This window comes from Paramacrobiotus metropolitanus, unplaced genomic scaffold (genome assembly GCF_019649055.1).
Source record: "Paramacrobiotus metropolitanus isolate TYO unplaced genomic scaffold, Prichtersi_v1.0 Parri_scaffold0000161, whole genome shotgun sequence".
NCBI classification, from domain to species: domain Eukaryota; kingdom Metazoa; phylum Tardigrada; class Eutardigrada; order Parachela; family Macrobiotidae; genus Paramacrobiotus; species Paramacrobiotus metropolitanus.
The window spans coordinates 45,256-71,092 of NW_026570381.1; the positions used below are offsets into that span (position 1 = coordinate 45,256).

Sequence of the window (25,837 nt, forward strand, 5' to 3'; positions counted from 1 at the left end):
TTCCTATTGGTCGGTAGAGCACGATGCGTATGCCTGTACGACTCGTACAATTTAAATTTTTTTTAACGTAATTTCGATTGCGATACCTTGTGTCAATCAAAAATCTGTTTTTTAATTGTGAAAAGAGTTTTCTAAAACTTCTTAGCCTCATAAAAAAGAGCAATGTTTTCTCTATATAAATTCCAAAGCAAACGGAATTCCATCAAGACAGACAGAATCGACAGCTATCCGGAGACACGTTACGATTCAAAGCTTGTATTTCGTGCTTTACGGAAGGTTACGAAACGAAAAGGGCTATGACGTCTAAAAAAGGGGCGGGGATTCGTATTCGGAACCGTATTCGTAGTGTTCAGATTGCTTTCTATTATTATTTTACAGACAGACTTCAAAACATGTTTCAAAAGGGGTTTCCATAATAAGAGTTCCATCACTAGGAATCACAACCACAACTGTCGAGATTGCGAAAAGGAGAGTGTCCCAAAGTTGGAAATATGGCTTTTAAGGAGATTTCGTTGTCATTGAAAATCAGGAACACCGCTAGGAGATATGTTTCTCGCTTTCCGCTTGTTCTGACAGCATCGCCGTATCGCTAGTGGCGTGGTATCGGTATTGGTAACGCGCTATCGGTATGGGTACGCCGTATCGGTATCGCAGTATCGGACCTGTATCGGACCTATCGGTATCGTCGTTTCGGTAACGGCATCGGTTACAGTTGACTTAAAAATACAAGTATTGGTTTTCCCACTGGTTCCGTGAAAGTGTCAGAGTAGATGACACATCGCGTGCAATTTCCTGCTTTCGATCTCCTCATCGGCATATCCGATCGAATCGAGTGGGCCCTTGGATTGTTGAGATTATCGCATTATGACTTTTCCTTGATTTACGATTTTTCCCACCGCATTACCATTCGCGCAGATTTGTTTTCCATTGTTGTTCTTCCTAATGAATAAAACCGCGGTTTTATTCCCGTTAGCTTTTCCCTCTGTTAGCTTTATTCCCGTTAGCTTTTTCCCTTTTTTTTTATTCCCGTTAGCTTTCCTTTACGGGACTGTTATAACACGCCGCCAGGTGTAACACGGGGAACCGGGAACGCAAGCCTTTAGATGTTACCGTAGTGCATATGAAGCCTCGTATTACATACTTGTCTAAGTGTGGACAGTAGAGGTATTTGAAAGGGAACAGACCAAGAATATGTGCGGGACTGGCCCTTTGACCGCTTCCTCGCCGCCGTACCGTTTGCTTGTTTACTTAGTCAGCTCCGTTCAATGCATTCAGAGCTAAAATAGGAAAGACAGTAACGTGAGTGGCAGGCGGCAGCTACCTCCATCTTGCGTCTGCTGGTCACTGTTATGTATATTATATGTCCACTGGTAGCATTTAAGTGAACAATACTGAGCAGACGATTCTAATCTCTGTCTGGTGGTATTGTAACTACAATAATAGCACATTCTCGTATGCTATAGCTACTGGGTCACAAAAGTGATTACGTGTCTATGACTGCCATCATTACCATGCATTTGTTCATGAAATCGGTTTTGCCATTACACTGCAAATTAAAAGCTAGCAACGAAATAATTTTATGTTGTATGCAGTTTATTAATATATCGGGTCATAACAGCCATGCAAAATTTTGATTGATTTCATTTTTTGTGGTGGTGACGTTAAACATGGTGACGAAGTGTTTTGTGCTGAACTGTCCAAGCGAACAAGGTACGAGAACAAAGAAACAGTCGCTGGAAGTTGGGCAGTCGCCAAAGTTATCGTTTCATCATGTTCCTAAAGAAGGTTACCCTACTCGCAATTTATGGATCCAGTTTTGCGGTAACTTGCGTCTCCCATCAAAGCATGATATTGTGTGTCGTAATCATTTCACGGAAGAAGATTTTGTACACCAAAACCACAGCGATTTTGTTGCTGTTACCTAAAGCCGTTTTTCCATGGTCGGAATTTTTTGTTTTTGTTTGTTTGTCAGTGTGGTCGTGGCTTATTAATTTTATAAATAAAGGTAGTAATGGTAATTATTATGCAGTGATTTCCATATTTACTTGAACCTAACAGCATAAATACCTAAATTATTTCATTATACAAAAGCATATAAGTAATTTCCCAATTAATAATACGATCACTACGAGTAAATACACTAGATAGAATGTTAAGCATGGCGTAATGGACATACTTTTATGGAAACCATATTGTACAGTAACGACGAATTAGTCCAGTACAGATATACGAGTATATGTATATTGAATACCGACTCGTCGTTACGGTTTTATTAATGGCATGTGCACACGCTAGTATCGACCAGTAACAGTTTCCCTAATATGCCGCTGTTACAGACAAATGTTACCATTGTTACACTTGTGCAAGGTAACAGGTTGCTGATTCGTCGGCTTCTATTTACTTACGAAGCGGCTGTTCCATGTTCAAAGCGGTAGGCCACGACCACTGGTCCCGCACATGGTTAATTGTTTTATGGCTCTGTCCGCACTTAGACAAGTATGTAATACTGGGCTTCATATGCACTACGATGTTACCCTGTTTGGTTTGCTTTTGCTTATAAACTCGCAACGACGAATAATCGTAGGAACCACCATTGATTTATCCACATCGCGCAGTCTTATGCGTCCTCCTTTCCGATGTTACGTAATAACATATGTTATGTAATTTTACCAGTTGTGTTTCGCACCATTTCCACCAACGGAAAGTAACCACCGAGTCAGTACTGCGAAGGCTTCCGAGTTCCGAAGCTTGTTCCTTACATTCACGTATCGTCTGGGCCAGCGACTGTTTTATTATGATGACAATAATCGCGTACTGATATCAGTTTTGGCAGAATGAAATGCAGCTGGGTTTATTCTTCGAAAAAAATATTCGGTGGTGATGTTTTCCGATGGGAAAACCAGCAAGACTCAGCCGTTGGATCTCGAGGTGTTCGATCTGGTAATGCTGCGGGAGAAGAAATTGTCAGTCGCATCCGTTGGGGTATGCGAAAATGGGCCAAGGTTCTTACACGTACAGATAAGTTTTACGCAGTGGGGAAAGTTTGACTTGGTCGAGACAGTATTCTTAAACGAAAGGAACGTCGCTTGCACAAGTGGCAGGCACATTTCGGCCACAACAGCGGTTGTGCCCTACCAAAACTGCCCAAACTAACTTTACAGTTTACAGTCACTTACTTCTCTCCACAGTAAGCCCGTGCTGAGCTGGACAGCTAAGGCTACCCTGCATGCAGAAAGCCAGAACAACCACGACAGCTACCACGAGAAGATGACCCATTACCGATGATCTTATAAAAAAAAGGGGCAGAAATATGGAAAATCGAGTTGAAATTCATGGAGCGAGACTATTAGCATTATTGGTTTAGGTGGCATGCGGTCACGGGCGGTTGCGCTATGAACCATTACAACGTAGAGTGGGTATCTGGACTCGGAAGTCTCGAGTACAATAACGACTAAAATGCTTTCCAAATAAGCTTATTGATGCCACCTGCCCGGACACGATGGCCACGTCTCACATGTCGAAGACTTCACAGATTTGGAACAGCCGGCGCAGCTGTCTATTGCCGTGGGGGTCTGTGACTCTGTAGCTCGGGGAGGGTTTCTAATTGTAAGCCGGGGACGGTCACTAATTGATAATTAATTGAATGATGGTGATTTTTGTACTCTTTATTATGATGGCAAACATCAATAAACTGGAGAGTTTTATTAGATTACTCTAACTGTAAGAAACAGAGGACACAACGACAATTCGCTGACCACTATCCTCCTGACCGACAACTTGCTGGCGACATTTTGCTGACCGGCGAAACGATGATCCGACGGTTTGTTGAAACGACAAATCGCTGAAGACTGCCTCGCTGAACGACTTTTTGTAAACACGAACAACTTGCTGACGACATTTTGCCCAAGAAACCTAAGAACGCTAAAGGAGCCTAAAGACCCTACAAACCTAAGATAAACAACAGGAGGTTAAGAAACTCAAAAAACCGAAAGGAAGTTGTCGGTCAACAAGAACATTTCGACAAAACGTCGGTCAGCAGTTTAGCAGAAAAGCGAAATATCGGGCAGCAGTTTGCCGGTCAGCGAGTTGTGTAAGTTAGCAATATGTCGGTCAGGAAACTGTTGGTCAGCGAATTGTGGGTCCCGGAGTTGACGTGCTACCTACGAAATTGCGGCATTGCAAGAAGATCAGGATAAAAAAGAATTCGCCCAACAGAATCGCTTTAACACATACAGTAGTACACAGTACACTTCCTCATTCTTTTACCAATACAGAACGTTTCCGGTAAATGTCAATCGTGCACACACGCTGCGTTTCCACGCATTAACGCAATACCGATACCCGCTTCTACGCGCCGGTCCACATGCCGCTGGTTTATTTTCTTGCTGTTAATGATTATTACTGGTTGCTACATATAGTTAATTCTTGCGGGTTTAGTATGTTATTTTCTGAAGTATTAAATTGTTTTTATTTAGTCTGCTGAATCTGTTCTTTAGTTTGCGCCGTTTCTTATTAGTATGTATAAACTCAATATCTGGCCATCAAGAATGAAAACAATCTGCTGTTCAGCGGCCTGATAAAATGATGAAATTTATTTTGGAAATCTGCAGCAAATTTTGGTTCGCTCATTTTCTTTCGTCTTGGTTGCGGTAAATTCGGGAAATAATTTTCAGTAAAGAAATATTGGAAGACACCTCTCACTTTAATTTCATTCCACAGAAAAATCAGCCGGTCGACAGAATACGAAGTTTATCCCCACGCATGATGCATCATTCATTCCCAAAATAAAATAAATTTCGTTTTTTTAACGCCAGCACAACATTTGGAAAAAGGTAAAAAACAAATTAAATTACGTTTTCTGCCTTGTTTTGTTCGTGATATACGGTAACCGCAAGATAGTATTTTTTTAAATAAAAAATACGGAATTTCTAAACGAAAAATACCGTACAAAATGACTACCGGTAATTTCATATTTTCATTCCTCAAAAATCAGCACACGCCTGCAGAATTTGCGAATTTAATTCCCACGAATCATTCATTTCCAAAATGAAGCTAATTTCCTCTTTCTCTGACGCCCACACAACATTTGGAAAACGCGTAAATAAACAAAAAAAACCGGATAAAAATTACATTCTGATCACTGGTATCCCATTTCCCCGCGGCAAAACGGATCCCCTAAGGAAAACACCGATTCTTCCCGATTTTTCAGAATAATCCCGACTTTTTCTGTATTTTTTCCGATTATTCCCGCATTTTTCCCGATTTTTATCCCACTTCACAGACGTAGCGTGCCGAGGCCACGCGCATCTTGACGACCGACACCTTAAACCCCGCCCCCAACAGCTGGAAGGCGGCGCGACTGAGCAGCGTCCCCTCGGCGGCGAAGGCGCACTGCACGGCCCCCTTGACGCGCCCCCGCGACTCCGGGGGGTGCTCGAAGCGCGCCTTGATGCTGCTCAGTTCGGCGGTGGGCGCGGGGACGCTCCATTTGGCGGAGGGCAGCGGACCGCCCGGCGTCCAGTCCCCGGCGGGGACGGAGGTCATGGAGGTGACCTCCACGTCGGGCTGGAAGGGGACGCTCAGCTGGCAGGGGGCGGCGTGGAAGGAGGGGTAGGCGGCGCTGCGGCGGTAGTCGATGCGCATGTCGGTGGTGCGCTCCTCCTCCTTCCAGTAGGCGATCAGGGAGATGGGCGCGGCGGCGGCGCCCGTGCCGCTAACCTAAGGAGTCGAGGGAAAATATATTAAAAATTATAAAAACACTTTTTTTTACCAATATTACCTGCAAAAAATGCTTCAAAATCATTACTACGTGCAATTATTCAGACCCAGGTCTGAATTTTGGTTTAATTCTAAGAGAATTAATCTTAAATTTAAACCTGACAACAAGAAAATCAAAAGAATTTTAAATTAAAACTACTAACAATATTACTAACGTAAAACAGATAAATATTAAATAAAAATTAGTAGGAAAATTCATACTAATAATTAAAACGAATGACAATAATAAAAGTAAAAAAAATAATACAGTACTTACTAATTAAAACTTATTGACGATTAACATTATTGAGAAAATTCTTAAAAAATACATTGCCGGAATTATTTTGTAAAATCAGTAATAATTAGCCTACACAATTAGTAAGTTGGAAAATAATTACCAATGTGCAAATGCTGAATTAACTGGAAAAAAACTATTAATACACTTCTAATGTTAAACGACATGTATTCAAAGTTTTGCACTCCAACTTTTCGCACCTGTCTATAAGCCACTACACTACGCCAACACCACCTTAATACGAGTAACAATCAATGCCTTACTGGATCGAAAATAGATAATAAAAAGCGAAGAAAATAATCGAAAAAACAGATACCATACTGTGTACATTTTTACAGTTCACGAACAAGCACCAAAATTGCAGTTTAATGATAAGTTTTTCCAGGCTTTACATGGTACTTCATGACGGCGCTGTTCTGGTAGAGCTGCTGGCATGTAAAATAGCTCTTTCGATTCAAGTAAAAAAAAATAATTGTTCTATTGTACGAATTGATTACACTAATTCGCAATAATTACTGCGATTTATTAAAAAACAATTACAAATAAATGTTTCGATTTCTACCACGTTTTCCTGATTTCTCCTTACATCGTACTTCATGACAGGGAATTATTTAAAAATTAAATCGAAATAATTACTGCGATTTACTTAAAAATAGTTAGAAATATTTGTTCTGATTTCTGAATCCGGTATAACTTCTGGCAATTAAAAATAGTTATTACGATTGATCTAAAAATTATCAGAATGCTGCAGTAACGGATGATTACAAATCCAAAGAAATTAATCTAATTTATTTAAAAAAACAATTAAAAATGATTTCTTCTGATTTCTAACTCGTTTTTTCCATTATCCTTACATGGTACTTCATGACGGGGATGTTCTGGTAGGGCTGCGGCTGCGCCTTGGCCTCCACCTGCTTCTTGAGCTGGCTGACCAGATTGAGCATGTTGACGGTGTACGTGATGCGGCCGTCGTCGATCTGCGTCTCCTGACTGACCAGGTGCCGGTTGGGCAGGATGTTCTCCAGCAGCGACGTCTGGGTTAGGGCGAAACTCAGCGGCGGATGATGCGGATTGGCTAGTAAGGTCTGCAGGACGCCGCTGGGGAAGGTCAGGATCAGGTCGCCCTCGATGCGCACGCGACACCGCGCTTCCTCCGCGCCGATGAAGGCCGCGGAGACCTTCTCCACGAACGCCACCGCCACGGGAATGGCCACGGTGGGCGCGGCGGCCAGGGGCGGGGCGACGGACAGGGGCGGTGGAAGAATGGAAATACCTGCAGAAATCCATTAAAATACGAATTCGAAAAAATTTAAATTAGTGAATTACAATTTTAAATTTGCTAACAGTTTATCGTTCGGATTTCTACCGAATAATAAATACAATAAAATAATTAATTATTTTAAAACGAAATATAGTAAATTAATTACAGTAGATGAATATCAAATTAAACTACAAGGGCGGTGGAAGAATGGAAATACCTGCATTTAATCATTATAATTTCTTACACATTTTTAATTAATTTTCAGTGTATTATTTTTCAAATCTAAAAATTACTTAAAAGTTAAAACTAGAGGTTAAATTACAAACATAATCCAGAAATTTTGGAATGTTTCGAAATCTGAAATTTTAATTTCGAATAAACATTGGAAACATTTTTTATTCGAATTTTGTCTGATAAATTAATATTTAGAAATAAACAGATAATTAGGGCATTAAATTAACGAAAGTGCTATGCGCCCGGAAATTTTCCGGCCGCATAGTTAATTTGCTGTGCGCCCGGAAAATTCGGGCGCGTTGTGAAATGGGTGTGTGTGTATTAATTTCACGCACACGTACCTTCCTACAACAAAAATAAAAACTGAACTGAAAACTCTATATACAAATGGATTGATGAAATGATGAAATACGTTATTATGAATAATAACGTATACACATATCTTCCATTTCGTAATTCTTAACCAGCTGTGTACGTGCACCTAGCGTAAATTATTTGTTAGATAAAATTAGAAGTACTCAGTACTGTACTTATTTGCGCACAGAACTGACAGAAATGGTCTTTGTATGATTTTTTGGGCGCCTCGCTGTTAATACTATTAGTGAAGTTATTAATTCAGACGTAAATTTTGAAAATCTGTTAATAACAATTAATGAGCTGTGCGACTGGAAAACGTCTGGTCAGCACTGATGCTGCTTTCAAATGCGCTCAGTGCAACCGGATGTCCAGAATTGTGATAATGTACAATATATGTTACCAACCTTCTGGAACATGCACATTCAACGTCCCACCCGGTTCAACGGCAAACAAATCTTTAATCTGCTTTACACTTCGTCTGATCACAACACGCCGTCTTTAGAACGGCATGTTTCATCGTACAATAATTATGGAGTCCATTTTCAAGTACATTTTCACGTTTAAAGTACATGGTTACGGAACTAATTATATAAGGTCCTTTAAAACTTATTTAGCTTAAAAAACACCCATCCTGAAAACATCTTTTGGATGAAGAAAATATGAACGCTTTTTTCTAGAATAAAATCGGGCACATCTCAGAACTCAAGATCATGAAAGATTTACAAAACCAACGCGAAGTTTTAGCTTCAATAAAGCCTTAAAGCTGACAAATCGACTGATCCAGCGTAGAAGAATCCTTTAGTTATGCCTGGTTCGGTGGTTCTGAACTTCCGGTGCGATTCTGATTGTCACCACCATTTTGCGCAAAACTGCTTGCTGACGGCCTAGATACGCTTTTGAATTCGCTTTTGAATGTGAATTCTGAATTCGCTTTTGAATGTGAATTCTGAACTCGCTTTTGAAGCTGACACTTTAGTGACCTTAAGCGCTAAAAACGAAATTCTGGCCGGTGCTTAACGGGATATTGGATTTCGATTTCAGGTTATAGTTTGATTGGGCTGCCTGCTTTACAATTTTGAAAGTGAAAATTAGTAAGGACTTACAATTTCGGAACTTTGTAGTAATCTGCAGTTTCGCAAACAAAACATATGTATCCAAGCACGTTACCTTGAAATACAATATTAAAAATTATGAAATATATTTGTAAGGGCATTTGGTGCTAGATTAACAAATCTGCATTGCCTTAAAAAATTTCGGCGACGAATTTCCGGGCGCATAGCAAATCGACTACGCGCCAAGAATTTTCCGGGCGCATAGCAAATCAACTATGCGCCCGGAAACTTTCCGGGCGCATAGAAGTGACCTTAAATTAATCAATTTACACAGGTTACAACAAGGCCCAAGGGTATCGAAAAAAAGAGGTCCAGGTTAATCTGGAAAATATTAATGGGTCTGGGACCGTATTTCGGTTGTTGTAAACAAAATAAACAATACACTTAATATACCAAAAAATTTCCCGCAAATATCGAAGAAATACTACAGCGTTTAGATTGCAGAAAAGCAGCTAACAGAGCGGCTGTGAAATGACTGATAAGAGGTGCACGCGAAGCAGAAATTGCCTCTATACTACAATCGCTACCAAATCTACTAATCCAATAGTATATCTAACAGGCAAAAAATCGCAAATATAAAATTAAATAAAATGATAATAAACGAACTAACAAACAAACTAAGCCTGAAAAAACGATAAAAATAGAAAACAACTTTCAAAATAAAAAAAACACACAAGGTAATTAAAATTCCAACTGAAATAAACAACCCACCAAATACAAGAAAATAAATGAAAAAAAATAAACAAAAATAATGTCGATAAAAAAATCGGACAAATAAATTCAGATAACAAAAAAAAGAAAACAAATGATGACAACCGGAGAATAATAAAAAAAAATCGGCTAATAAAATAATCGGAAAAGAATAATAAGATAACTGGAAAACAATAAAAAATCAGCCATATTAAGATTCAGCGGCAAATAATATTAAAAACAAATAATTATTTGCCACCCACCTCGACTGATGGGCACCACGGGGGCCACCGGGGCGGCGCTGAAGGCACTGAAATCCGGCGTGGAATCCCAGGGATTGCTGGCCACACTGCCGCCGGTCTTCTGCGGCGGGATGGGCGGCCCCCCGGAGGCGGCGGCGTCCACCAGGGAGGCGCTGCTGGGCGAGGGCGGCGGCGGGAACATGTTGGAGGCCACGGAGGTGGAGCGCTTCATCATCTCCTGCATCTTCGTCGTGGCGCGCTTCCCGCCCGTGTACGAGTGGCCCAGATTGCCCAGCATCAGCGATTTGGCCTGTTGGCGCAGTTCGTCGGTGCTGCCCACCGGGCCGGTGTGGTTGGGCTGCAGGGTGGCCGGTTTGATGACCACGTGCAGTTTCTGTGGCTTGTCGTCTTCTGCAAATTAAAAACATATTTGTATACTAATTTCATAATTATTCTGCAATTGTTTCATACTATTTACAGAGGTTGCGAAATTATTTATTATCATCGCCAATTAATGCGAAATCATTTTCCCAGCGGCCAGCATTTACAGTCTATCATTTTCCTTATTTTTATTTTACGTAAAAGTGATTAAAAAAATGTACGTTTGAAATAAGTACAAATTACAATGTAAAATTAATTCGGTTTATTTTGAATTTATTTTCACCACAATTACTTAATTAAAACCAGATCATTTTATAGTTATCTACAGATAATTCTCAATTATCATATAATTTTCTTCATTTCCCTGATTGCCGTATTTTAAACTGAAATAAACACAAAAATCTGCAACAGAAAAAAGATCAACCAAAATCAATGTAAAATTATTTGATTTCATTTTAGTATTTATTTGTACTGATTGTGAATATGACTTCAATCTGTTCTGAGATTAGTTTTTAATTAATTATCTACATCATTTCATAAATAAGCCTCAATTATTTCCATAATTAAGTGACAATTTTATATTCTCTTCTTGTGTATACGAGTATTATTCCAATCAACTAATATTAATGTCAAAATTCTAAGTGTTTTATTATTTTCAACTTGTGTTTTTTTCGAATCTCACCGGATTCGGAATCGGTGGTGGATTCCTCGCGGAACTGCTCGAAGCTGTCCTTGCGCACCTTCCGCACATCGTCCTCACTGGGCCGGATCATGAAGCCCTCGGCGTCCACCATGGGCGCGTGGTGGCCGCCGCCCGCGGGCGGGCCGTCGTGCGACGTACTGCCGAAACTGCTCTCGCTCTTGGCGTCCTCCCCGGCCGCCGTCGGCACGGCCATGGCGGCGTTGTTGGGCCCGTTCTTGTCCTTCTTCTTCTTCGCTTCCTTCTTGGCCTCCTTCTTGGCGTCCTTGTCTTTTTTGGTCTCCGTTTTATCACGGCGTGCGCGTAGGAACCCTAATTTTTAATCAAATATTCCCATTAAAAATTATAACAAAATAAATACTAAATTTTGAGTGGATATGCATGAATTGCGGACAAATATCAACAATTAGGGAGACATAGAAGCCGACAATAAGCCCCGAAACACCAACACAGCATGCCGTCAACCCAAACCAAATTAAAAATAAATAACCAAATAATGGTATAAATAATTTAAAATTATTGATCGATACATTTCGATCCACGAACTGTGTTGCGCGCTAAATCATTGTCCTCTGCACTGGACACATTGGTCGGAGTGAGATCACTGTGAGCGGACGAGGAGGATTTCGGCTCCCCAGCTATAATATCAATAAAAGAAAATTAAACATTTCTTCACTTCGAATAATGCAGTATTTCCACAATATTCCACTAATTTTGGCATAAAAATTTTAGAATAAACTTTCCAAATTCCCTTAAATCTTAAATTCAGGCAATATTCAGAACGTTTTCCTCAGAATAGTATTCAAAACACTTATAAAATTTGCTCCATTAATTTACTCAATATAGTATTTCATTCAAACGATTGTATAAATAAACCAGTTTAATAAATTCACCATTCAATTAACAACATAATAATTTGTTAGTAGTGGTTTAGGCAATTAAAAAGCATAAAAAATAATACTGTACAAAAATAAAATACTATACAAAAACAAGTTTTCAAAATTACTGCAGTATTAACATTATTCAATGCTTATTACGTCACTCACAATACAACTCATTCAATTTACAAGGTTTACCTAAATAATTCTATAAAATAAATTTTTTCCGAAGGATCAACAAGAAAATAATTTTTTTGGATGTCAGATACTAACAAAATACTCGTACACTAAACAATGCAGAAATAAAAGACTGCTAAAAATCTTATTTCTAAATAACCACAGTCGTATATTCACCTTCGTTTGATTTGGATGAGAAGAGATTGCGCAGCGAGGAGAACTTGCGGCGCTGCTCCACAATGCCGTTCTCCTTGTCCCTGTCTTCGGCCTCGTGGTCGACCGGCCACCGGTCGGCGGCCACATCAACCGGGACACTGCGCCGCCCATCGGCCGCCCCCGCGTCCCCGTTGCTCAGGGGCTCGTGACGCGACGACCGGCCCAGCCGGTGCCATTTACTCGCTGGCTGCGTCGTCGAGGATTTCTCGTATTGCGACCGTAAAATGCCTAGTAATTAATTACGTAGATTTTTGCAATATTTTATGAAAAATCCCTTAAAAATTCGGCATCCCCAAAATCTGGACTGGCTTTATATATTAGGTACCCAATCTTTGGGAGGGTAAAGGAGGGGCCAAACCATCCATCTGTCATCAATTTATAAAGAATTTTCATTAAAGAAATTTGGATCTATTTCTGAATAAATGAGAGTCACTTCAACTGGCATGCATTAAATTTTCAATAAACTACGCAAACGCTTGGCGGTTAAGACAAACACGTCAACAAGAATTAAACAATTATTAAAAATTAAAATCTAAAATTAATTCATTCGTTTTCATTATTAGTAACTTTTTATTTTATCAGAGTCAAATAATTCATAAAAATTAAACCCGATTTTTTTATTTGGATTTTTTTTAGCTAGATTTGGATTTTTAACTAGATTTTTTTATTAGGATTAAACCCACTGCAATATCCGTTAGCACAAAAAGTCAACGAGATTTTTCACAAAAAATTGTTCGCTAAATGGGATCTTATAGCCAACGAATTAAATCGCAAGTTTTTATAACCCGCTGGAAAATCAGTCTGCAAATACTCGTACTGTAAATGTAAATCTGTAATGCAGCTTTGCAGCACTAAATACATATATCTAACTCTTAATCAAAAAATATTAATTTTAACAAAGTAAAATATTAATATAAATCAAGAGCATTATAAAATAAAAATTACACAAAAATTCGTTTTCTAAAAATATTTTTCAACAGTATACTTCTATAGTTGTACATGCGTCAGTGTCAAAAGACTACTCTAATTGGTGACGGTTTGCTGCAGGGCATTTTTACAATTACGGCCAAGTCAACCGCATCATACCGCCTCCGCGAATTTTCCACGCAATTTCCAATTCAAGAAAATAAATTACCGGAAAATAAATTCCCAACAAAATGCGCAATCAACCCGAAACCAAGGACAGAATAACCCAAAGCAACCAAAAACTGGGGGAAAATAACAGCCAACACCGCGCGCGCGACCAAGCAAAAAATGGGGGGTTAGTGGGGAGAAAAGGGATAAATAAAAACAGGGGGATGCGCTCAAGCAACATAACAACTGAACTAACCTTCGCGTTTTTTAGGCGGCGGTGGGGCCGCCACCTCTTCCATCACCAGGGGCGGTGGCAGCGGCGCCGGGGCGGCCGGCGGTGGAAAACCGAAACCGAACGAGGAGTCACCGTCGAAATCCAGCAAACTGGCCGTGGTGGGCACCGGCGGCGGGATTAAGGGCGGCGGTTGGCTGGGCGCACCGGACGACGGGGCCTCCTCGAATTCGATGGGTGCTGCATTTTAAAAATTAATTATAAAAATGTTTTGGTATTAAAAATGATACATAAATATTCAAATAAAGACACAGCGAATTTTTAATTAAAAAATCCCAATGGATTTTATTAAAGAAAAATAATAATGTTAATTAATATTTTCGTAATGAACTTATTAAAATACGACCGGGACTTCTCGATCTGATGGGTGCTGAATTTTAAAAAATTATTTATTAAAATGTTTTGGTATTAAAAATGATACATAAATATTCAAATAAAGACACAGCGAATTTTTAATTAAATAACCCCAATGGATTTTATTAAAGAAAATAATGTTAATTAATATTTTCGTAATGAACTTATTAAAATACGACCGGGACATCTCGAATTGATGGGTGCTGAATTTTAAAAAATTATTTATTAAAATGTTTTGGTATTAAAAATGATACATAAATATTCAAATAAAGACACAGCGAATTTTTAATTAAAAAATCCCAATAGATTTTATTAAAGAAAATAATGTTAATTAATATTTGCGTAATGAACTTATTAAAATACGACCGGGCCTTCTCGATTTGATGGATGCTGAATTTTAAAACAAACTGTGTGAGATTTTACTGAATTAAAAATGCTACACAAATATAAAAAATAGAAACAACAGATTTTTATTTATGGAATTTCGTATTAAATTTTAAAATACGACAAGGATTCTTGGAATTCGCTGGGCGTTAAATTAGAAAAACGTTGCTGCAACTTTGCTCGCATTAAGGAATTTTATTTTGTTTTAAATTTTGTTTTAAATTTTTAAAAATGTTTGTAATACATGTATACCTTGTAAGAAAATTATTAAGAACTTTTATTCAGGAATTTAATTTAATTTTAAACAAGAAAGAAACCAGTAACTTCTGCCAAAAATGTTTTGTAATAAAAATTTAAAAAATCATTACAGTGCAAAATATCAGAAAATAAATCACCTGGTCGATCGGTGCCGGTACTCTTGGCTTCCACGAAGATCTGCAACAGCCGCTCGATGGTCAAATCACCGGTCTGTTGTCGTAGTTCGTTGCAAATCTAAAACCGCCAGAATTAATCAGAAACGTATGCCAACAGCAACAAATAATGAGCTACAACAACGAGCCTATGAATTTCACACGAATTTATTACGAATTACTGATATAAATTCCCAGCAACTTTGTAAATCCGCCATTGCATAAACTTTTAACAAGTATAATTTTGTATATTCTTAATTTCTAAACAGCACCTATTTTAATTTCTTTCAGACTGGTTTTCAACTTCATACTTTTACATATTTCAGATTTTGCTGTCTACGAATGACGAGAGGCTCCTTTAAAATTTTCAGTATTAAGGTTTATAATATTTATGGAATTTCTTCCTTTTTGAACAGTGTGGAAAATTACTGGAATTTTTCAGAAAGCCTTTGTCGAAAGCAGAAAAATATTAGGAATAAAAATGATGACAAAACCAATTTATTAAAAAAAAATTATCATAAAAGAGTACGAAACAATAATTTCGTCTGCAAGTTGAAAATCGACAATTAAATTCCTTAACAAACAAAGCACTCTGCGACGATAGCAAAATTAGTAAGACAGCTACAAAATGTCTACAAAGATAAAAATATCATGACCGAAGAAAATATCAGTAATTTTTCCATGTTTAAAAAAAACAAGAAAATATTAGAAAAAAGTTAGAACATCATTCATGTTCAAAAATCGTGAAAAAAATCGGCAACAGCATACGCTAATCGATTTACCTCGCGCAGATTATCGGCACAGTAATCCAGGACCTTATTGTAGCCGGTGGCAAACTCCAGCATCTGCTGGAGATGCTGCTCCTCCAGATCCTGGAAGTGCTGGCAGGTGTTGAGCATCTTGCGCTCAAAGTCGCCGCGAGTGGCGGCGTACTTGTCCAGCTGACTGCGGTACTCCTCCATGGCCTTCTTCAGCCGCGTCTCGGCGCGCTCCACATCGCGCGGTCCGGCGTTGTCCTTCCGGCACTTCTCCAGCTCCACACTGCGCGTCAGATAGGCCTCCTTGGCCTTGTGCAGACTGCCCGTTACGCTCTGGATCGACTGCACCACCGTCAGCGTGTCGTTCTCCGCGTCCTTCATCTGCACACCGGAAATCCACAATTTCATGGAAAAACACGAATAAAATGCACAAATAAAAATACGAAAATATCCCGCATTAAGAAAAATTAAATCCCAATGGGTTAACCGTCAATGTAATAAAAATACTGCGGTGCATTTGGCTGATATTGCAGTGTATTAATACATAAAAATGCACAATTATCTGGGGCGAAAATAAATGGGAAAAACTGGAAAACTAAAAAAATTAAATGATGCCGATGAATATTTAAACACATTATTTGCCTGTCTTCTTTAGACGATAATAAAAAAAAGGAAAATCGTGCACTAAAATAAAAACTGAATTAAAATTGAAAATAAAAACTGCATAACAAATTAATGCGCCTGACACAATTTCTGCACGATTGAACGGTAAAAAAACACACAAGTATTCAATAAATTAAGCGGCACATGCTGATTTATTCGAACCAGAATGACATACTTAATTCGTAGTTATTTACTCATTTTTCCTGGCTTTTATTATCCGAACAATTATCAAAAATCAGGACGGAGAAGAAATGGAAAAACATCAGAAAAATCTCCAAAAATATGGAACCTGAACTGATGCATTTACTAAAATAAAAATTCAGCTTTTAAATTTATTTTATTAAAAAAAATAAAATAAAAATACCAAAAAAAGCCAAAGTCTAGCAAAAACGAATAAAATACCGTTTTATGTTTGCGCGTCTGTTCATCCAGATATTTCTGCAGTTCTTTGAGCAGATCCTGCAGCCGGGTGACCATCTGCTGGTGCAGATTGGAATTCTTCTCCGTGGACGCTTTGAGCACTTGCCAGTAGGGCGCAAAGGTGCTACACAACCGATAAAACACCGTGATTACCATCAATCAATTAATCAATGACGTCCTTATCGCACCGCACAGCGCAAACACTCGGAAACGGCCGAACTTCAAATACAGGCTGTACGACGGCAACGAGCAGATAACCCTGGTAATTCGCCTTTCCAGCTTTCAAAATTAATCACGCAGTAAATCAAGGGAGATTTTATCCCCGGGGTTACAACCGCACAATAATAACGAACAATGCAATGCGTAAATTCAAAGGATTTTCCGAATTAATCAACCAACGTCATTTTGAAAGAAAATTCACAAATCATGTATTCTGCGTTTTATGGATGGAATAACATGAAAATAACGACGCTTCCTTTTAATCGGCTCTTTTAACAATTCAAAGGAAAAACATAATGATAATAGCCATTTATTAATATGAAAATATTTTAAAAATTCATAAAAAAATATAAAGAATACGCTGTCTGTAAAATGTTATACGGAAAACAAAGTTAAAATATGAAATATCATAAATTACACAAAAATTGCCTTTTACAGAAACTCGCTGCGACAACCAACAGTCAATTTATATCACAATAATATGACGTGCTAATGGATAACTCGGGTTTTTCAAAAGAATAATCAACAATTATTGAATTTATTTCACCGTAAGAATTCAGCAAAAACACTTAATTCTATTTCCGAATAAATAAATCAGCCAAAAATAAATGCATCGGTACTACGCTGAAATTTAACAAGAAGATCCATAATTTATTTTTTATTAAAGTGAAATTTAACAAGAAGATCCATAATTTATTTTTTATTAAAGTGAAATTTAACAGGAAGATCCACAATTTATTTTTTTTCATTTAAATAATAACTTATTGACTGAAATAATAATGCAGAAAAATCCAGGAAGATGCACGTAAAATCAGTAAAACGGTACCTACCCTTGCTGCGGATAGGCGCCGACTTTGGTGGACAATTTGCCCAGTTGTTTGGAATAATTCTCCTCCACCAGCATGCGCTCCTTGACGAACTCAATAAATTCACTGCAGGACTTCTGGCCGTGCTTCATGTTGTGGTACAGCACGTCGAAGCCCAGACATTTCTCGCCCTGCAATCAGTCAAATTAATCAATAAATAGACCGTCCATAAAAAATTATTTTTTAATTAATTTTAACAAATTAATCCACTTATCTGAAAGACTGCAAACATTTTATTGCAAAGCAGCTAACAAATTAGACTTTCTCAATAGCTAATTAATATATGTTTTATCGAAAACGTTTTTCATAAATTTCTGAAATTAAATTTTGTTTTCATAAGTAATAATCGATATAAAGGAATTACATCTGCAATTTATTCAAAATAAAACAATAAAAATCATAAATCGAATAATAATAATTTTAATTGAAATATTTTTTATTGAAAACATTTTTTTATAAATTTGTGAAATTTTATTTTCAACAATGATACCTAATTGTTAAGGAATTAAATTTGCGATTTATTCAAAATAAAAAAATTAATAATAATCGAATAATCATTTGCGAGTACTTTCCAAGCTGCGTCTCCTATTTCTGCCATGAAGCACACCATTCAGCTTTGCATAATCACGGCATTAATCCGAAATTCGTAAAAATAAACAACCACGTGCCAAATGTGGCAATCAAAATACAAGCGAGAGTGGAAAAAAACCGCTCGGAGCGAAAATTAAACGATTTTTATGACATAACCGAACGTGCGTTTTTGATGACCGTTCAATCCCCGTATCACTACTACGCTGCATAACTAGTACGGACAGGGAATTCCTGGACTCAGTCACGAATACCGTAAACATTCCAAAATAATTCACAAACTTATTTCAAAGTGGGAGCACGCAACCGGCCACAGCAGAAAATGTTACTGTGTTAATAAAAATTCACTTACCCAAAAGTTTTCCGAAAATCGGACCATGGTGGCAACCAATCCCCGGGCAGATCAGCCCAGTGCCTGTAGCGAAAAGGGGGACGTAACGCGGGGTTCGCGGATGGTCCGTGCACAAATGCTGCGCGTTCACAATCCGAATATCATCCGTAGTTCAGGCTGGGGAAGGGAATAATTTCACATCGCGAAACAAGCATTGAAAATTCTACATTTTGGTTCTGGGTGCATCGAACGAACTCCGAACAGATTTTCTGTTGTGCAGATTGATAAACAAAGTCAGAAATTTAAAATTCAGCTGTGCATATTTTGCATTTTGATTTGCTGAGTTGGCTCAGTTGGCTGCAATTCACAAATTCCAATTCCACTACCAACGCGCACAGCAATGGAATCGCTAACTACTGCCATATTCCGTTTCCACTACTTAATGGAAAGTGGAAACTGGAAAGTAATCAAAGTATGGATTGCAAGTGAGTTCCAAACTTCCAATAAGTACTTACATTGCGGCTTCTTCCAGTGCCACTCTCAACAGACATCAATGGAAATGGTATCTCCCAATGGAGAAAATATGAGTCAACCGGTTTCCGCTGTCTGCCCTAATCTGCACGCTGGCGATTTTGACGACCTTATCTCAAATTTCATTCGCCTATCTTTTTTCATTGAATTTACTTTAAAAAGCAGTTGTTCGTTTACGGCTGTTGCTGAAAATTTGTTACGGCTTTTTCGCCAGTAAAAAGTGTTTAATTTCAGCAAACGCCAGGAGACCATCCAGTTAATGCGTTGTGAGCTTGTGACGCGGAAATACGATTGCTGTTTACGCTTTGAATATTGCCTTATTACCGAACCGGCTATGAGCGCGAAAGTACACAATCATAAAAATAATTTATTGCCGTTTTTATCGTGCTTCGTAATTTTACTGTGATGGCTGGTGTACACAACGAACGATCCGCGTACAAAGTGGTGGTTATCGGTGAGTGGAGCAGCAATACAAGAAATCGCTGTATTGTACATACAGTAACTAACATAAGCAAGCAAATATTCGCTGTTTTTAGCGATAATGGAAACGCTTTCGCTAAATATTCCTAAACAGTTGTAGAAAATTATTTTTCGAGTGGATCAACGCTGGAAAATTGAGTGTGGCAGCTGGTTCTTTTTGGGCCTTTGGCGAAAACCATAATTATAATAAAAGCGTCTCTAATATGACTGAAAAATATTATCAACTGAAGATGCTCTTTCGAAATTACTTTTTTTTACTTTGGACGGTATGCTAACTAAGTTACGAAAAATAAATGTTTAAATTTTCCTATGTAAGCTGGCTATTCCTCGAATCTACAGAAAATCGCTAAAAAAGCAAACAAAAGTGTTTATCGATGTCAGAGCTTTTTAGCGATAAGCAGTGTTATGCCAGTTTAGAACAAATTTGTACGTTGCATGTATTTGCTTAGTTATCGTTTCATTGCCTTGAACAAACTATGATTCATATTATTACGCAGGCGACATGGGCGTCGGTAAAACGTGCATCGCCATCCGCTTCGTCACCGACGAGTTCACCACCCAGGAACCGACCGTGGGCGCGGCCTACCTCACCCAGTCCGTCTTAATCGGTCGCTTACCGGTCAAACTGCAGATCTGGGACACCGCCGGCCAGGAGCGCTTCAACGGCATCGTCTCCCTGTACTACCGCTCCGCGCGGGCGGCTATTATCGTCTACGACATCACGGACCGCAAGTCCTTCGACAAAGCCAAGGACTGGGTGCAGAAGGTGCAGGAGGAGGTTCACGAAGGGATCGTCATGACGCTGGTTGGGAATAAAGCGGATCTGGAGGAATTACGGGTGATACGGAAGGAGGAAGGACAGGCGTTGGCGGAGTCCTTCGGGATCGGGTTCCTGGAGACGTCTGCGAAAAGCGGGGAGGGTGTGCCGGAGCTGTTTGTGGATACGGCGCGGCGGTTGGTTGAAGACGATCAGCGGCGGAATGTTAAGCCCAAAAAGCGAGGGATCTCCTTGACGATGCGGGGCAGTGGTGCACCCGGAGAGAAGACTGGCTGCTGCTTGAAATTCTCTTGATAGCTGTGTTCTCAGTATTCACGGTACATGATCCAGTCCCAGCGTCACCCGTCCCCGTTTTGCCGGCTGCCTTGCCGGTTAAAATTTCTGCCTTGCCGGTTAGAAATTTTAACCGGCGTTTGAACCTTTAACGACCTAACCGATTTCAACTTAGAACGACTGGTCTAGCCAAAACACTGCCGTTGTTCTAAACTTCTACGACTTAATCCTGAAACTAAAATTCTAAATAATAAGCATTTGTGTTCGTAATTTTGTATCAATGTCGCAAAATTTGCCGACAGAACGGAAGACGCTCAGTCTCAGGCGTTCAGATAACGATTTGTCGCCATTTTCACGACCTGATCTAAAAATTGTTTGTCCGCTGTATGATGTCTACTTACGCGGGACCTGTGGCTGTAATGTAAGGTGGATTATTCTGCAGTGCAAAATACTTGTGTAAAAAAACGTGTTCTACGAGTACATCGTGCAGCGAGCGTAGAATTTACTTCAGTGTGACTTCCAGTTCTGCACAAGCGTTCTTACAAGAGCCCGGTGTTAATAAAAAAATTACCCAAATTTGTCTGTCGTACTGAGACAAAACATTCGCATTCTGACAACGGCAGTTATCCGCTTGTTACTACGCCACACATATGTAGACAGCAAAATGTTGGCACAACTGTTGTGGCTTTGAATGGCAGCCATCTCCGAATGGTTACTGAGGGTGGTTAACATTCTTGGGAAGGACATAGTTGTTTGTTCTTCAAATTCACGGTTTCTTCCATCAGGGCACGAATACGCGGTGAGGTGACCTTGGCGTCGATCATCTTGCGCAGCTGCTGGAAAAACACTTCCACCCTATTCTGGAAAGACACCGATCACGAATGAATCAGCAAGCAAAATAACGGCACCGCGACGATTTGCAGATTTGCTTCGCAACCATTTGCTCACGACTTTTTGCTACCGACAAGAACCTTTCCCGGTGACCGATTGAAACGACAAATCGAAGACCGATACTAAGAACTGTATTCGAACACTTGGAAATTTACCTGTTCTTTGATTTTCGAAGCACACGTCTGCAGTAGTGCACAGAGGCATTCCACCTTATCTTCATCGACACCTTCCAACGTTTCACTCTTAGGAAGCAGTTTTCGGAAGCAGAACAGCATGAATTTGCCACCTGACAAGCCCACCTTGTACAACTCGGAAGCAAACCTGCAACAACGATAAACATTAAGAGAATCCTAATGTTATCTTAATCAAGTTTATTTCTTGGTGTAGCATAGGTGCAAACCTGATTTTACGTAGACCACAACATACAAACCGAACTTAATTTACAGTGGCACAGGACTGTGTTTTATTTTCTTCTTGTGTGGAGGACTGGTTTGCCTACCACAGTCGATAGCCGTTAATTAAAAAGTTACTGTAATGTTTAACTTCCTTTTCCCTTCACACTGCATTGCGTAGGAACTTAGGAATACAAACAGAAAGAATTGGTTTTGATTGCCAATGATTGGGTAGTCTGGATTGGATTTGAAATACTGAATTTGAAAGAGTAAATACTTTGGATAAATTTCGCAGCAAAACAGCATCAGGCTTTCGCGCCCTGAGATTGCCGTTGGTTCACCAACCGAAACCGGTTGCAATTCATGGAATTCGTAGTTTTCGAGTTTTTAGTTTGGTAGTGAGTACACATATTTCTCTACATCTGCATTGCTTGAACAAGTACAACGAACGCAAATTTCTGGAGATATTCAGGCTAGTTATCAGGAAATCAACTGCCAGTGTGAAAGGGTTTCATAAATTTTGAATGAGTCAATGAGGCTCCCAGGCTTAACGTCAAGAAATAACGTGCGTTAAAAGCCGTTTTAAGCAAACACTCACCGAACGTTGGCAAGGAAGTTGCGCTTGACACGGCTGCGTTTCTCCTGCGGTGCTGGCGATTCCTGTTGGCCTCTACCCTTCTTCGCTTCTTCCTCTTCCTTGTTCGCCTTATCAAAACAGTCCTGCGCTTGCCGGAAGAAACAGGAACGGAATTTCACCGGCTGGTCTTTGGCTTCCACCTTCATGAGATCGCGGCACATCAGGGCAATGAGTGCCGCAGAGTTCCCGTCATACAATGCCTATAGGGCATCCGTAGATCACAACTACAGAATGATATGGTGGTACAAAAAGCAGTTTCTTGAGAAATAAATCGTACCTTATCGATAATTAATTTAGCGGTGCAAGCCATCCGCTCCTCGGTATCGTTAAACGGCATCCGCTTCATATCTGCGATTAATTTGGCGTAATTGCGGGGTGTTAGTTCGTGGAGTAGAGCGCGCACGTCCCGCAGAACTTTCTGAAACCAGTCAGACTGCAATCACGTCGCTTAAACATAAACAGCCACAAATTTTTTGCTACCTCATTTTCGTCGAGGCTTTTTTCCTGCTTTGCAAAGTGCCTCCCGGGAGCCGGTGGTGCCGTAGTGCCCGCCCCGGGAGCCAGTGGTTCCCTCTTAATGATCCCACTGATGCGCAGAGCCGCTTCGTGGGATAGCGTAGTACTGCCGCGGTGTTCCAGCTGCAGGAGCTTATCACGGCTGTACATCCTCCGCACCTTCGGTGGATTGCTGACGGTTTGTCGGCGCAGATGCTGCACTTCGGCGCCGGTCGCTACCGGCATCTGGACCACTGCCCGGACTTCCATTTGACGTTTGTCTGGGTTAATAACCAGCGGCGAATACACCCTGGTTTTGTCTTCCGCGACAAGGTTTGGTTTTTGATTACCTACAGTTGCAACCCGATCACTTTCTGACAAGCAGAAGATGCAATACGGTAGTTTGTACAAAATACAGCGGTGCCAGGCAAAATCCGTACTTTTTCCACACAGACTATGCGTTGTACATTTAACCGCTGGACCGTGAGCGCATACAGTGCATATCGTTAGCCTATATGAAAAACTGGCACCATAGTATTGGTATTGTACGAAACAACTGATGGTAGTCGCCTAATTTCTATCTGTAAACGTCTCTTATTTTGACGCACGGTCTACCATACTGATGTCGGATGAAAAGGATGCTGCCAGCGGCGCTCCACTGGATGCTGTCGGTCCTTCCTTGAGAATCTCGGTACCCGGTGGAATTAATCCGTCTATCTTCCTCTGTAACGCATTCTTACTGCCCTCCGAGCCCGTTGCAGCCTCAGATTCCGTCAACTGCAAATTATTTGCTACTTTCTCAATATAATACATCAGAGAAATCCCTAATGCAAGTACCCTCAACCGTAATCTCCTCCGAGGCACACTGGGCGCTGTCACTGGGGCTTCCGTAGCTCTTTCTAACTGACGTGCTTCATCAGCCTTCCATGTGGCATGCGACTCCTCCACAACGGTCGGAAGAACCATTGTGGTCTCGCGTCGCAAAGGATTGCTGTTTTTCCAAACAAGAACTTCTTCCAACTTAACACGAATACGCGCCGACGCCACCATCAAGTTCTGTATTTGCTGGAAGAAGGAGTCCAAACTTTTCTAGGCCAAGAGGAGAAAAACAAGGAGATGGAATACGTGCAGTTAGATGTGTATAAAATCAAACAGAAATTGCTCATTCAAACGAGAGAGAACCGTTGCACTTGATTCTTTGGTTTGGTTTGGTTTGGTTTATTGTTTAACGTCCCTAGATACAAGGAATCACTCCTTATCGTGATCTACAGACAATCAGTGCAAAAGAGAATTAAAAGAGCAACATAAAAACACTGAAATTAAGAGACACTTGCAAACTTTAAGCGTTATCGAAAACCGATCTTTAAAACTGATCTTGAGGCAGCTGTTCCTTAATCCAAGCAAAATTTTCCCATGATACTTCATCCAGGGCCTTCTGGAAGGTCCGTATCGAGCGATACGCTGTTACATCAAAATTCAGTTCATTCCACAGTTTCGCAGTCCAACATGAAAAGTCGACTTCGCTTGCTGGTACAGTTTTGCCACAGAAGGTGCTATCGGCGGGTAGAATCGGAAATGGATGTTCTGCCATGCGGGTAGCATTCCGTGTATTTCCTGCAACATTATCAACGGCAGTAACCGATTCATAGCTAACAAAAAGGAATCGCAAAGGGAATCATACCAAACACTAATTTGTAAGTTAAAACCAAAGAGTGCTTTATGCGGCGCAGCTGAACACTATCCCATCGGCACTCACGAAGACGACCACGGTAGTCATCCGTAGCGCAGCCTAAGCGTAAGCGTTTAAGAAATTTTAGCGCACAGTCCTCGAGATCGTCTTTGGGTAATTTAAAAAAGGATTTACAACGGGGCTGCAGTAGTCGAACAAAGGGAGAACAAGAGCCTTATATAGGCATATTAAAGCGGCCGAGTCGTAGTGGTAAAACATGGAGAATATGTAGCCGATACGCTTGCGAATTCGCATGCACAAATTCTCAGTATGTTCACTCCAACGCAATTTTCTATCAACTACTAATCCCAAATATTTAGTAACATTTTTCTGCTCAATTTCAACGTTGTTTAAATAATATTTAGGGACAAAGGTCATGTCGCGTTTTAAGGAAAAGCGCATGTGCACTGACTTTTTCGGGTTGAAACTTAAACTTTTTTTTACAGCGCCATCGTAAATCGCGTTTATATCTTCCTGAAACTTTTCGCGATCATCGTCATTTACGATTACCCGGCACAGGAAAACATCATCCGCAAAAATGAAAATTTTACTTCCGTTAGGCAAGACAATTGTAAGTCCGTTTATTTCACAGTTGAAAAAGATTGGGCCGACTATTGATCCTTGTGGTACACCGCTAGTGACAATGCCGCTTTCAGAAAAACTGCCATTTATATTCACTACCTGCCTCCGTTGTGTTAGGTAGCTGCTTATCAGCCGCACGAGATCGGTAGGAACAGAAAAGGAAGTCAGTGTATTCAACAGAGACGAATGATCGATTTTGTCGAAAGCTTTTGAACAGTCGAAGAAAACAGCATCGACTTCGTAACCGCTTTCAACAAAATCCTTAACGAATTTGGTGAGAAGCAAGCACTGCAACTGTGTATTTCTTTTCGCTCGATACCCGAATTGACTGTCGCTCAACAACTTATTGGATTCAAGGAAAAATGTTAAATAATTTGCTATGCATCGTTC

The 25,837-nt window shown here is 39.9% G+C and overlaps 2 protein-coding genes across 3 annotated transcripts; one reads left to right on the forward strand and one right to left on the reverse strand.

Moving 5' to 3' along the window:
• Positions 1-5,003: 5,003 nt before the first annotated feature.
• On the reverse strand, positions 5,004-18,997 carry LOC129600014 (F-BAR domain only protein 2-like). 2 transcript variants are annotated; one of them, XM_055498388.1, is made up of 12 exons: positions 18,681-18,997; positions 17,705-17,871; positions 16,638-16,779; positions 15,597-15,953; positions 14,800-14,896; positions 13,631-13,846; positions 12,262-12,528; positions 11,560-11,667; positions 11,012-11,341; positions 9,970-10,359; positions 6,907-7,325; positions 5,004-5,718 (listed from the first exon to the last, which is right to left on the reverse strand). In XM_055498388.1, the coding sequence occupies exons 1-12, from the start codon at positions 18,705-18,707 to the stop codon at positions 5,266-5,268; spliced, it is 2,973 nt and encodes a 990-aa protein (XP_055354363.1). In that variant the 5' UTR covers positions 18,708-18,997; the 3' UTR covers positions 5,004-5,265. The 2 variants fall into 2 exon arrangements, with proteins under 2 accessions (XP_055354363.1, XP_055354364.1); XM_055498389.1 differs by lacking the exons at positions 11,560-11,667; positions 12,262-12,528 and having other exon boundaries at positions 18,681-18,996.
• A 316-nt stretch (positions 18,998-19,313) lies between these two features.
• Positions 19,314-21,268, forward strand: LOC129600018 (uncharacterized). The gene is made up of 2 exons (XM_055498397.1): positions 19,314-19,644; positions 20,168-21,268. Exons 1-2 carry the CDS (start codon positions 19,596-19,598, stop codon positions 20,740-20,742), a joined length of 624 nt encoding a protein of 207 aa, XP_055354372.1. The 5' UTR covers positions 19,314-19,595; the 3' UTR covers positions 20,743-21,268.
• Positions 21,269-25,837: the final 4,569 nt, after the last annotated feature.